Consider the following 14,661-nt stretch of genomic DNA (forward strand, 5'->3'; position numbering starts at 1 on the left):
TGACCAATCTAAGTCCAAGACTAGATGTGACTAATCTAAGTCTAAGACTAGATCTGACCCATCTAAGTCTAAGACTAGATGTGATCAATCTAAGTCTAAGACTCGATGTGACTAATCTAAGTCTAAGACTAGATCTGGCCAATCTAAGTCTAAGACTCGATGTGACTAATCTAAGTCTAAGACTAGATCAGACCAATCTATGTCCAAGACTAGATGTGACCAATCTAAGTCTAAGACTAGATGTGACCAATCTAAGTCTAAGACTAGATGTGACCAATCTAAGTCTAAGACTAGATGTGACCAATCTAAGTCCAAGACTAGATGTGACTAATCTAAGTCTAAGACTAGATCTGACCCATCTAAGTCTAAGACTAGATGTGATCAATCTAAGTCTAAGACTCGATGTGACTAATCTAAGTCTAAGACTAGATCTGGCCAATCTAAGTCTAAGACTCGATGTGACTAATCTAAGTCTAAGACTAGATCAGACCAATCTATGTCTAAGACTCGATGTGACCAATCTATGTCTAAGACTAGATGTAACAATCTAAGTCTATGATCATGAACTGATGAAGTCTACTCAGATGAGAGACAAAACGCCTTCTAAGACAAACCAAACAGTCCAGTTGTGATCTGAGATGTCTGTAGTCAGATTATGAAAGCAATGATTATTAATCAAAATAGAGAGGATGACAATATAATTGCAGTATATAACAATAATATGATTATTAGAAAATAAGGCGAAGGATCTCTTCCTACCGTGTGCAGCTGGGATAGGCTCCGGCACCCCCTGTGACCCTGAAAGGGACAAGCGCTAGAAAATGGATGGATGGATCATTAGAAGAAACCTTCATTTGCCATAAATAATGCATGCAGTCTCTGATGGACCTCATGAAATTGCACAGGTGTACCTAATGCTGTGTCCCCTGAGTCCAGACCTGAACAGTATCGAAAGGCAATCAACTTTTTCACTAACTTTCTTCCCAGAACTGAGTCAGAGAGTACATCTGAATGCTAGATGACGACACTGAATATTTATGAAAGATGGGAGGTTTCTATCGCAAAATGATGTCTGGTCGGGAAAGAAGAAAATTCATTTTGCATGAAAAAAGTAACAAAGATGTTTGTTTGCAGAGAGCAGAGGACGACCGGCCCACCTGCTCCTCGCGGACCCTCAGAGACCAAATGGACAGTTCGGAGGAGGACGTCCTGGCGCACATCCAGAAACGTCTGTCCCAGTGTCTCCTGGACAACTTGGACACGCGCCGGCCGGAGGGCCAGGAGGACAATGAGGACGAGGAAGCGGCAGGCGAACGCTTCCAGCAGCTCCTGGAGCTCAAGTGTCAGATCCGGAACAGTGGCGAGTACGACCTCTTCTACAGCCGCCGCAGCACCATCGAATGCAGCGTGGCCGAGCAGGGCGGCGTCCAGCATGAGCTGCGCATGCTCAACGAGGAGCTGCGCAGCATCGAGCTGGAATGCCAGAACATCATGAAGGCCCACCAGATCCGCCTGCAGTCGCCCTCCACCACCGGGTGCTCGGTGCCGTCTGAGCCCAGGGACCAAAACCTCCACAAGGGGAGTGAGGACAAGGACAGCTCGAGTGCCTACAACACGGCGGAGAGTTCGCGGAGCACCCCGTTGGCCATGGATCGCTCTCCGGAACATTCCCTCCAGAGGATGGTGAGCCTCACCAACCAGAGGAACCTCCGCAGCAGCCTTGCCAGCCCCATCCCCGTTGCAGGATGCAGAGCACCCCTCCTGGGCAAGAGCAGCAGCCCGGACCACAGCAACCCCTCGGACCAGTCGGATCAGACGCTTCTGCCCGAGGAGGACCATAAAGGGAAGCTGAGGCCTGGCGTTTCCCAAATCCCTTACTTCTCCCCGTCCCAGCACCGGCAGAGCAACATCCCAGAGCACGCCCACCACTACCAGAGCTACATGCAGCTGATCCAGCAGCGCTCGGCGGTGGAGTACGCCCAGAGCCAGCTCAGCCTGCTCAGCGTCTGCAAGGAGCCCCAGGACCCCCTCAACCAGCCCAAGATGGAATGGAAGGTGAAGATCCGCAGCGACGGCACGCGCTACATCACCAAGCGGCCCGTGCGGGACAAGATCCTGCGGGAGCGCGCCCTGAAGATCAAGGAGGAGCGCAGCGGCGGCATGACCACGGACGACGACGCCATGAGCGAGATGAAGATGGGCCGCTACTGGAGCAAAGAGGAGAGGAAGCAGCATTTGGTGCGAGCCAAGGAGCAGAAGAAGAGGCGGGAGTTCATGCAGAGGAGCCGCCTGGAGAGCTTGAAGGAGAACCCTCAGAGCAGCAGCGAGGTGAGCATCATCCAGCTGAGCCACAAGAAGATGATGAAGAAGCGCAACAAGAAGATCCTGGACAACTGGATGACCATCCAGGAGCTGATGACTCACGGGGCCAAGGCTCCGGAGGGAGCGCAGGTGCACAACGCCTTCCTCTCGGTCACCACCGTATGAACTTCCTTTCTACCCGTGTGGTATGACATGATTGCCTCGTTCAATGTGGCCTTTTTATCAGGACAATAGGAGTATTTTTCACACTTTGTAGGCACAAAGAGCATTTTGTAAAGAATTTATGGCGTTCCCTTCACTTTTTCTATCGGACATCTTCTTACGTTCCCGCCTTCTTTTTTACATCTACGCTAGCGCTGGAAAGTGTGTGTCAGAGTTTGACTGATATGGTTTGTTGGAACCATATACAGTACAACTTTTCCACATGTGTGTATGTGTGTGTGTGTGTGTGTGTGTGTGTGTGTGTGTGTGTGTGTGTGTGTGTGTGTGTGTGTGTGTGTGTGTGTGTGTGTGTGTGTGTGTGTGTGTGTGTGTTTCATACGCAAAACTGGTTTGAATGCTTGTCCACTCCTCTATACATTGTTTACATGGCTAATATCCAACAAGTCCACTTCTCTACACACTTCATCGGTACACTTGAACTATCTGACCCTAGAAGAGAGCTCAATCCAAAAATCTGCCATGTAACATATTTAAAGGGGAACTGCACTTTTTAGGGAATGTTGCCTACCATTCATTCATTCATTATGAGAGACAACAACTTATAAGACTTTTTTTTTGGAGGACTTTAAAATGCTTGAAAGATGCAACTAATGAGAGTCACTGTTGAAAACTTCAAAACCCTCCAACATTTTATATACACACTGCAAGTATATATATCATGTAGAAACGGACACCTTCATAACAATATGTAATATGTACAATATACACACTGCAAGTATATATACTGTATATATACAAACTCCGTTTCCATATGAGTTGGGAAATTGTGTTAGATGTAAATATAAACGGAATACAATGATTTGCAAATCCTTTTCAAGCCATATTCAGTTGAATATGCTACAAAGACAACATATTTCATGTTCAAACTCATAAACTTTATTTTTTTTTTTGCAAATAATAATGAACTTAGAATGTCATGGCTGCAACACGTGCCAAAGTAGTTGTGAAAGGGCATGTTCACCACTGTGTTACATGGCCTTTCCTTTTAACAACACTCAGTAAAGGTTTGGGAAGTGAGGAGACACATTTTTGAAGTGGAATTATTTCCCATTCTTGCTTGATGTACAGCTGAAAGGCCTTACTGAAAGCCACTACTAGCGACCACGCAGTCTGATAGTTTATATATCAATGATGAAATCTTAACATTGCAACACATGCCAATACGGCCGGGTTAACTTATAAAGTGACATTTTAAAATTCCCGCCACACTTCCGGTTGAAAAAGCCTTCGAAGGATGACGTATCTGCGTGACGTAGCCCGAGGAACAGAGGTACGCCTTCTCCATTGAATACAATACAAAAAAGCTCTGTTTTCATTTCATAATTCCACAGTATTCTGGACATCTGTGTTGGTGAATCTTTTGCAATTTGTTTAATGAACAATGGAGGCTGCAAAGAAGAACGTTGTAGGTGGCTGTAGCAACACAAGGACCACTTACTAGATGCCTAGCCGATGCTAGCAGACGCCTAGCCGATGCTAGCAGACCCACCGCACGGATGATCTGGTGAAGTCCTTCGTCGCGCCGTCAATTGCTGGAACGCAGGTGAGCACGGGTGTTGCTGAGCAAAGCAGATGAGGGCTGGCTGGCGTAGGTGGAGCGCTAATGTTTTTATCATAGCTCTGTGAGCTCCGGTTGCTAAGTTAGCCTTAGCGTCGTTAGCAACAGCATTGTTAAGCTTTGCCAGGCTGAGATCTATTAACTGTGTAGTTACATGTCCATGGTTTAATAGTATTGTCGATCTTCTGTCTGTCCTCCCAGTCAGGGGTTTATTTATTTTGTTTCTATCTGCATTTGAGACAGATGCTATCACGTTAGCTCATGCTAAAGATGCTAAAGAGCTTCGTCGATGTATTGTCGTGGAGATAAAAGGCACTGTAATGTCCATTTCGCGTTCTGGACTCTCATTTTCAAGAGGATATAGTATCCCAGGTGGTTTAAAATACAAATCCGTGATCCACAATAGAAAAAGGAGAAAGTGTGGAATCCAATGAGCCAGCTTGTACCTAAGTTATGGTCAGAGCGAAAAAAAATATGTATTTCACTGCATTCTAGTCCGTCACTCTAACGTTCCTCATCCACAAATCTTTCATCCTTGCTCAAATGAATGGGGTAATCGTCACTTTCACGGTCCGAATAGCTCTAGCTGCGTTGAAAACAATAGGAAAATATGAGGGAGTGAACAACTGACAACGTCACGCTACTTCCAGTACAGGCGAGGTTTTTTTTATCAGAGACCAAAAGTTGCGAACTTTATCGACGTTGTTCTATACTAAATCCTTTCAGCAAAAATATGGCAATATCGCAAAATGATCAAGTATGACACATAGAATGGATCTGATATTCCCGTTTAAATAAAAAAAAAATTTTTCAGTAGGCCTTTAAGTTGTTCAACAGTCCGGGGGTCTCCCTTGTGCTATTTTAGGCTTCATAATGCGCCACACATTTTCAATGGGAGACAAGTCTGGACTACAGGCAGGCCAGTCTAGTACCCGCACTCTTTTACTATGAAGCCACGTTGATGTAACACGTGGCTTGGCATTGTCTTGCTGAAATAAGCAGGGGCGTCCATGGTAACGTTGCTTGGATGGCAACATATGTTGCTCCAAAAGCTGTATGTACCTTTCAGCATTAATGGTGCCTTCACAGATGTGTAAGTTACCCATGTCTTGGCCACTAATACACCCCCATACCATCACACATGCTGCCTTTTACACTTTGCGCCTAGAACAATCCGGATGGTTCTTTTCGTCTTTGGTCCAGAGGACACGACGTCCACAGTTTCCAAAAACAATTTGAAATGTGGACTCGTCAGACCACAGAACACTTTTCCACTTTGTATCAGTCCATCTTAGATGAGCTCAGGCCCAGCGAAGCTGACAGCGTTTCTGGGTGTTGTTGATAAACGGTTCTCACCTTGCATAGGAGAGTTTTAACTTGCACTTACAGATGTAGCGACCAACTGTAGTTACTGACAGTGGCTTTCTGAAGTGTTCCTGAGCCCATGTGGTGATATCCTTTACACACACTTGTTGATGCACTACAGCCTGAGGGATGGAAGGTCACGGGCTTAGCTGCTTACGTGCAGTGATTTCTCCACATTCTCTGAACCCTTTGATGATATTACGGAGCGTAGATGGTGAAATCCCTAAATTCCTTGCAATAGCTGCTTGAGAAAGGTTGTTCTTAAACTGTTCAACAATTTGCTCAGGCATTTGTTGACAAAGTGGTGACCCTCGCCCCATCCTTGTTTGTGAATGACTGAGCATTTCATGGAATCTACTTTTATAGCCAATCATGGCACCCACCTGTTCCCAATTAGCCTGTTCACCTGCGGGATGTTCCAAATAAGTGTTTGATGAGCATTCCTCAACTTTATCAGTATTTATTGCCACCTTTCCCAACTTCTTTGTCACGTGTTGCTGCCATCAAATTCTAAAGTTAATGATTATTTGCAACAAAAAAAAATGTTTATGAGTTTGAACATGAAATATGTTGTCTTTGTAGCATATTCAACTGAATATGGCTTGAAAAGGATTTGCAAATCATTGTATTCCGTTTATATTTACATCTAACACCATTTCTCAACTCATATGGAAACGGGGTTTGTACAATAACAATGTTGTACAGTTTGTTATTATACATGTTACACAACGTAAATGAAGTATTGTTGATGCTTTTTGAAAAAGAGGTATGCTTTTTGAATACCTCTAAATCACTTTATGTGATTATGTGGTAGAATTGTTTGCTAACATTAGCTTCATTGCAAGCCACCTAGAATGAGACAATTTGTGTACGTTAGAGAAAGCAAAAAAGGCTAAACTTTTGACTTCTTGTCTGTCATAACGATTGTGAAGGTAGGCAACATTCCAAAAAAAAGTGCAGTTCCCCTTCAATGTCGACTTAAATATTTATAATCGTAGTTTGCAGTGGTATAAAAAACATGTATCCATCCATCCATCCATCTTCTTCCACTTATCCGAGGTCGGGTCGCGGGGGCAGCAGCCTAAGCAGGGAAGCCCAGACTTCCCTCTCCCCAGCCACTTGGTCCAGCTCTTCCCGGGGGATCCCGAGGCGTTCCCAGGCCAGCCGGGAGACATAGTCTTCCCAACGTGTCCTGGGTCTTCCCCGTGGCCACTTACCGGTCGGACGTGCCCTAAACACCTCCCTAGGGAGGCGTTCGGGTGGCATCCTGACCAGATGCCCGAACCACCTCATCTGGCTCCTCTCCATGTGGAGGAGCAGCGGCTTTACTTTGAGCTCCTCCCGGATGACAGAGCTTCTCACCCTATCTCTAAGGGAGAGACCCGCCAACCGGCGGAGGAAACTCATTTGGGCCGCTTGTACCCGTGATCTTGTCCTTTCGGTCATAACCCAAAGCTCATGACCATAGGTGAGAATGGGAACGTAGATCGAGCGGTAAATTGAGAGCTTTGCCTTCCGGCTCAGCTCCTTCTTCACCACAACGGATCGATACAGCGTCCGCATTACTGAAGACGCCGCACCGATCCACCTGTCGATCTCACCATCCACTCTTCCCTCACTCGTGAACAAGACTCCGAGGTACTTGAACTCCTCCACTTGGGGCAAGATCTCCTCCCCAACCCGGAGATGGCACTCCACCCTTTTCTGGGCGAGAACCATGGACTCGGACTTGGGAGGTGTTGATTCCCATCCCAGTCGCTTCACACTCGGCTGCGAAGCGATCCAGTGAGAGCTGAAGATCCTGGCCAGATGAAGCCATCAGGACCACATCATCTGCAAAAAGCAGAGACCTAATCCTGCAGCCACCAAACCAGATCCCCTCAACGCCCTGACTGCGCCTAGAAATTCTGTCCATAAAAGTTCTGAACAGAATTGGTGACAACAAACATTTTCTTTTGAGAAACCTTAATATTATTTAGACTTTCTCACTTCGGCATATGAACTAAAACACTACAAATAGCTTTAAAAAGTTGTAAAAGCAGAACTTTGGATTCATCTCTTGTATGTGCAAGTGTACTCTTTGGTGTGCGCACACCATATTGCAATAAAAGTTCAGGTATGAAAGACAAAGCAACAAAAAGGTGAGAATATTTCCTGTTTTTCTTTTTTCTTGTTGATTTGTTTCTTCTCCATACTTGAACATGAGCATAACAATTGTAAAGATTTTAAGTCACGCTGGAAATGTTTGTTGCTGAGCAGGACTCAGAACTGATGGAATACAATCCAAGGCTAATCTGGTTTCTTCTTCTTGTTACGTTACATTTTCAAGGGAAATATTGTAAATTCCACTTTTCCAAGCGACCCGCTGTTGACCTTTTTGAGTCAGTGTCCCAATGAAGGTGGTCGGCAAATCTGTAGCCCGTTGAAAACATGTGTGACCATGGTGATCTTTGCAGAGGGGAAAAAACAATAAACTTTTGCTTTCCTGGGGTGGCTATGACTGTGTGGTTATTCTTCAGACGGCCGCCCGAAAATGTACACTTTTAGACGTCTCAATTCCTGACTGATCTTTAACGCAAACAATGATGGATTTCCGACAATATTCAGTGATGCATTTAGTTGGGAACAGACGACTGTGCTGAAATGAAACATGCTAACAGCAATTAGCACGTACGTTTCTGCTCGGCTCGAAATGTTTACTGAGCTTTTTTTGCCAATGCAGAATTCATGAAACAAAAAGTGCAGCAGCTAAAAAGCTACAGAAAATCAATCGAAAAGTTTTTGTTTAACATTGGAGTCTTTTGACATTTCTTGTCAAGTTCTGTGTCGGTTATACTCAGTGAGGGGCAAGTTACTTGGAAAATGTAGTAAGCTAAGCTACAAGTTACTTTCCATTAAATGTAGCTAAGCTACAAGTTACTCTCCATTAAATGTAGTAAGCTAAGCTACAAGTTACTCTCCATTAAATGTAACTAAGCTGCAAGTTACTCTCCATTAAATGTAACTAAGCTTCAAGTTACTTGGAAAATGTAGTAAGCTAAGCTACAAGTTACTCTCCATTAAATGTAACTAAGCTACAAGATACTCTCCATTAAATGTAACTAAGCTACAAGTTACTCTCCATTACATGTAGCTAAGCTACAAGTTACTCTCCATTAAATGTAACTAAGCTACAAGTTACTCTCCATTAAATGTAGCTAAGCTACAAGTTACTTGGAAAATGTAGTAAGCTAAGCTACAAGTTACTCTCCATTAAATGTAGCTAAGCTACAAGTTACTCTACATTAAATGTAACTAAAATACAAGTTACTCTCCATTAAACGTAACCAAGCTACAAGTTACTCTCCATTAAATGTAACTAAGCTACAAGTTACTCTCCGTTAAATGTAGCCAAGCTACAAGTTACTCTCCATTAAATGTAGTAAGCTAAGCTACAAGTTACTCTCCATTAAATGTAACTAAGCTGCAAGTTACTCTCCATTAAATGTAACTAAGCTTCAAGTTACTTGGAAAATGTAGTAAGCTAAGCTACAAGTTACTTTCCATTAAATGTAGCTAAGCTACAAGTTACTCTCCATTAAATGTAACTAAGCTACAAGTTACTCTCCATTAAATGTAGTAAGCTAAGCTACAAGTTACTCTCCATTAAATGTAACTAAGCTGCAAGTTACTCTCCATTAAATGTAACTAAACTTCAAGTTACTTGGAAAATGTAGTAAGCTAAGCTACAAGTTACTCTCCATTAAATGTAACTAAGCTACAAGATACTCTCCATTAAATGTAACTAAGCTACAAGTTACTCTCCATTAAATGTAGCTAAGCTACAAGTTACTCTCCATTAAATGTAACTAAGCTACAAGTTACTCTCCATTAAATGTAGCTAAGCTACAAGTTACTTGGAAAATGTAGTAAGCTAAGCTACAAGTTACTCTCCATTAAATGTAGCTAAGCTACAAGTTACTCTACATTAAATGTAACTAAAATACAAGTTACTCTCCATTAAACGTAACCAAGCTACAAGTTACTCTCCATTAAATGTAACTAAGCTACAAGTTACTCTCCGTTAAATGTAGCCAAGCTACAAGTTACTCTCCATTAAATGTAGTAACCTAAGCTACAAGTTACTCTCCATTAAATGTAACTAAGCTGCAAGTTACTCTCCATTAAATGTAACTAAGCTTCAAGTTACTTGGAAAATGTAGTAAGCTAAGCTACAAGTTACTCTCCATTAAATGTAACTAAGCTACAAGATACTCTCCATTAAATGTAACTAAACTACAAGTTACTCTCCATTAAATGTAGCTAAGCTACAAGTCACTCTCCATTAAATGTAACTAAGCTACAAGTTACTCTCCATTAAATGTAGCTAAGCTACAAGTTACTTGGAAAATGTAGTAAGCTAAGCTACAAGTTACTCTCCATTAAATGTAGCTAAGCTACAAGTTACTCTACATTAAATGTAACTAAAATACAAGTTACTCTCCATTAAACGTAACCAAGCTACAAGTTACTCTCCATTAAATGTAACTAAGCTACAAGTTACTCTCCGTTAAATGTAGCTAAGCTACAAGTTACTCTCCATTAAATGTAACTAAGCTACAAGTTACTCTCCATTAAATGTAACTAAGCTACAAGTTAATCTCCATTAAATGTAACTAAAATACAAGTTACTCTCCATTAAACGTAACCAAGCTACAAGTTACTCTCCATTAAATGTAGCTAAGCTACAAGTTACTCTCCGTTAAATGTAACTAAGCTACAAGTTACTCTCCGTTAAATGTAGCCAAGCTACAAGTTACTCTCCATTAAATGTAGCTAAGCTACAAGTTACTCTCCATTAAATGTAACTAAGCTACAAGTTACTCTCCATTAAATGTAACTAAGCTACAAGTTACTCTCCATTAAATGTAACTAAAATACAAGTTACTCTCCATTAAACGTAACCAAGCTACAAGTTACTCTCCATTAAATGTAGCTAAGCTACAAGTTACTCTCCGTTAAATGTAACTAAGCTACAAGTTACTCTCCGTTAAATGTAGCCAAGCTACAAGTTACTCTCCATTAAATGTAGCTAAGCTACAAGTTACTCTCCATTAAATGTAACTAAGCTACAAGTTACTCTCCATTAAATGTAACTAAGCTACAAGTTACTCTCCATTAAATGTAACTAAAATACAAGTTACTCTCCATTAAACGTAACCAAGCTACGAGTTACTCTCCATTAAATGTAGCTAAGCTACAAGTTACCCTCCGTTAAATGTAGCCAAGCTACAAGTTACTCTCCATTAAATGTAGCTAAACTACAAGTTACTCTCCATTAAAGGTAACTAAGCTACAAGTTACTCTCCATTAAATGTAACTAAGCTACAAGTTACTCTCCATTAAATGTAGCTAATCTACAAGTTACTCTCCATTAAATGTAGCTAAGCTACAAGTTATTTTCCATTAAATGTAGCTAAGTTACAAGTTACTCTCCATTAAATGTAACTCAGCTACAAGTTACTCTCCATTAAATGTAGCTAAGTTACAAGTTACTCTCCATTAAATGTAACTAAGCGGCAAGTTACTCTTCACGGCCAGTTGCCTCGGTGATCACTCCAGCAGCACATTTCCGATACCAACAATTCACTCGAAAAAGGCTCAAACGTAAGTTAAATAACGCTCCACTGATTAGCATTAGCGATTTTACAATAATGATTTCAACACCTCAAAATTTTGTAATGCAAACTACAACTTCGATACACATTACAATCAAACAGGTACAATACTTACAGTATTAACACTTTTTAGAGCGAAACACAATACTAGACATCAAAGACAGGTCAACACACCTGACTCGCAACTGTAGCTGATACTCACAAATGTGATAATAAGAAGTTGATACTCAGAAATGTGAAAATAAGAATTTGATACTCAGAAATGTGATAATAAGAAGTTGGTACTCACAAATGTGATAATAAGAAGTTGATACTCGGAAATGTGATAATAAGAAGTTGATACTCAGAAATGTGATAATAAGAAGTTGATACTCACAAATGTGACAATAAGAAGTTGATACTCACAAATGTGATAATAAGAAGTTGATACTCAGAAATGTGATAATAAGAAGTTGATACTCAGAAATGTGATAATAAGAAGTTGATCCTCAGAAATGTGATAATAAGAAGTTGATACTCACAAATGTGATAATAAGAAGTTGATACTCACAAATGTGATAATAAGAAGTTGATACTCACAAATGTGATAATAAGAAGTTGATACTCAGAAATGTGAAAATAAGAATTTGATACTCAGAAATGGGATAATAAGAAGTTGGTACTCACAAATGTGATAATAAGAAGTTGATACTCGGAAATGTGATAATAAGAAGTTGATACTCACAAATGTGACAATAAGAAGTTGATACTCACAAATGTGATAATAAGAAGTTGATACTCAGAAATGTGATAATAAGAAGTTGATACTCAGAAATGTGATAATAAGAAGTTGATCCTCAGAAATGTGATAATAAGAAGTTGATACTCACAAATGTGATAATAAGAAGTTGATACTCACAAATGTGATAATAAGAAGTTGATACTCACAAATGTGATAATAAGAAGTTGATACTCAGAAATGTGATAAGAAGAAGTTGATACTCACAAATGTGATAATAAGAAGTTGATACTCACAAATGTGATAATAAGAAGTTGATACTCACAAATGTGATAATAAGAAGTTAATACTCACAAATGTGATAATAAGAAGTTGATACTCACAAATGTGATAATAAGAAGTTGATACTCACAAATGTGATAATAAGAAGTTGATACTCACAAATGTGATAATAAGAAGTTGATACTCAGAAATGTGATAATAAGAAGTTGATACTCAGAAATGTGATAATAAGAAGTTGATCCTCAGAAATGTGATAATAAGAAGTTGATCCTCAGAAATGTGATAATAAGAAGTTGATACTCAGGAATGTGATAATCACAATCACAATCAGCTAATTTTTAGACGTTGCAGTAAAAAACATATTGGTTTTTAAAAAAATCAAATCTACTAAGGAGAAACGCTAACACTATTTTCAACATTACTGCTCTGTCTGTAACGATTTGGTCGCAGGATGATGCGGAGGTCGTTTTCCCAAGATGCAGACGGACTCTGGACACAGCGTGCAGGTAGGAACTTATTTATTCTTGATATATTATGCGGGGAAAAACTGGAAACACCAAAAGCGTGCCGATAGCACGGATGGCAGAGCCAAGTACAGCCTAGCGTGGAAACTAGCATATAAACCAGGAATCAAACTATATAGCCTAGCGGGGTAAGCTAGCATATAAAGAGGAATCAAAAAACTAACCGTCGTTACCAGTTGCGTGATGCAAACTAGGATGCCAGACTGAGTATGGAAAGAAACGGGGATGGATAGCATTCTGCACTGCAAAAAGTCAGTGTTCAAAAACAAGAAAAAGCTAAACAAAAATGAGGGGTATTTTATTTGAACTAAGCAAAATGATCTGCCAATAGAACAAGAACATTTGGCTCGTCAAGACTTTCTAAAACAAGTCAAATGAGCTAACCTCAATGAACCCCAAAATAGCTTCAAATAAGTATATTCTCACTAATAACAAGTGCACTTTTCTTGATAGAAAAAAAAGAGACCTTTTGGCTCAATTTGTTGAAAAATATTCTTAAATGAAGTAAATGCTAGTGCCATTATCTTGACATAATGATATGCACTCGGCATTACATTACTTGAAAGCAGCAAACTTATACTAAAAACTAATTTATTGTTGTTAATGGAAAGGCAACAAGGCAAGCGCGTGTTACTCCTCCTAGCCGCTCAGGCTAATCATATTGTCTAAAAATGCATTTTTCCATGGATAACATGACATCATCGCGCCAAGTGCGTGCTCTTTCAGTCAATTAGTGTGCATATATGCAGCCCGACAAATGTTTTTTTATTGTAATTTTGAAGAATTCATCTGAATGTGCATGAACTATTTCTGTTCAAAATTGTTAGAAATGTCAAATGTTAAATATTAACTGTCAGTTTACTGTACTGTGCCAACTGTACTACTATATGAGTACATATTTTCTATTGCTTCATTGGAAATAAAACAGCAAAGTCCATTTGGCTGTCATCTGTTTTAATTATGAGACACAATTGTGTCAAAATCATGATTTTTTTATTTCATGCTTGAAATAAGAAATGATGACTTTAAAAAAGTAGTTTTCTACTTGTGAGTGTTGATGACACAACACTTGATATTCTAGTTTCAAGCATGTTTTACTCAATATAGCTCATCAAATCTCAGCAACAAGCTGTAATATCTTACTGACATCATTTAGGAGCAAAACACTTCAAACAAGTAAAACACTCTAACATCAAATCTGCTTAGTGAGAAGAATGATCTTATCAGACAGAAAATAAGCAAATATCACCTTATTTAATCTTACTTAGATGTCACTTTTTGCAGTGTGATTAGTGCCTGGCAGCAGGTGAGCGTCCCAGACACTAATCAGAGGCAGCTGCAACCAATCAGTTCCCATGGTAACCAAGGAGCCACAAAAGAGGGGTGCTGAAACAGAACTAAGGTAGTCAAAACTAACAGACAGAACGTGATCCGGGCTACGGACCATAACGCTGTCACTCACCGACACAAAGAATCAAATCTGCAAGACAAACGCAAAAAGAGTTGAAGTCAATCTTGCAAATGAACATCCGAGCGTGTCAACTGGAGGAGATTTCAGGTAAAACAGACTTCCACTCGGATGGCTTTTTGTTCACTAAAATGCAGACGCTACTTCATCATCTCTGAGGCCTTGTCAAAAACTGCTCTGCGTGTTGTCTTATGTTGGTGCACTGCAAAAAGTGACATCTAAGTAAGATGACATATGTCAAATAAGGGTGATATTTTCTTATTTTCTGTCTGATAAGATCATTCTTCTCACTAAGCAGATTTGATGTTAGAGTGTTTTACTTGTTTGAAGTGTTTTGCTCCTAAATGATGTCAGTAAGATATTACAGCGTGTTGCTGAGATTTGATGAGCTATATTGAGTAAAACATGCTTGAAACTAGAACAGGGGTCGGCAACCCGCGGCTCTAGAGCCGCATGTGGCTCTTTAGCGCCGCCCTAGTGGCTCTCTGAAGCTTTTTCAAAAATGTATGAAAAATGGAAAAAGATGAGGGGGACAAAAACCTTTT

General features: G+C 40.4%; 1 protein-coding gene across 1 annotated transcript in view; it reads left to right on the top strand.

The window, feature by feature from the left end:
• LOC133658054 (PDZ domain-containing RING finger protein 4-like) overlaps nucleotides 1-3,062 on the top strand; it is a 119,771-nt gene extending 116,709 nt beyond the window's left edge. The window contains exon 8 of the mRNA XM_062059666.1: nucleotides 1,135-3,062. Coding sequence (XP_061915650.1) covers nucleotides 1,135-2,487 — 1,353 coding nt within the window. The 3' untranslated portion in view covers nucleotides 2,488-3,062. The remainder of the gene's footprint in view (nucleotides 1-1,134) is intronic.
• The last annotated feature ends 11,599 nt before the right edge of the window (nucleotides 3,063-14,661 follow it).

The sequence above is a fragment of the Entelurus aequoreus genome, linkage group LG10, assembly GCF_033978785.1.
Source record: "Entelurus aequoreus isolate RoL-2023_Sb linkage group LG10, RoL_Eaeq_v1.1, whole genome shotgun sequence".
Classification (NCBI taxonomy): domain Eukaryota; kingdom Metazoa; phylum Chordata; class Actinopteri; order Syngnathiformes; family Syngnathidae; genus Entelurus; species Entelurus aequoreus.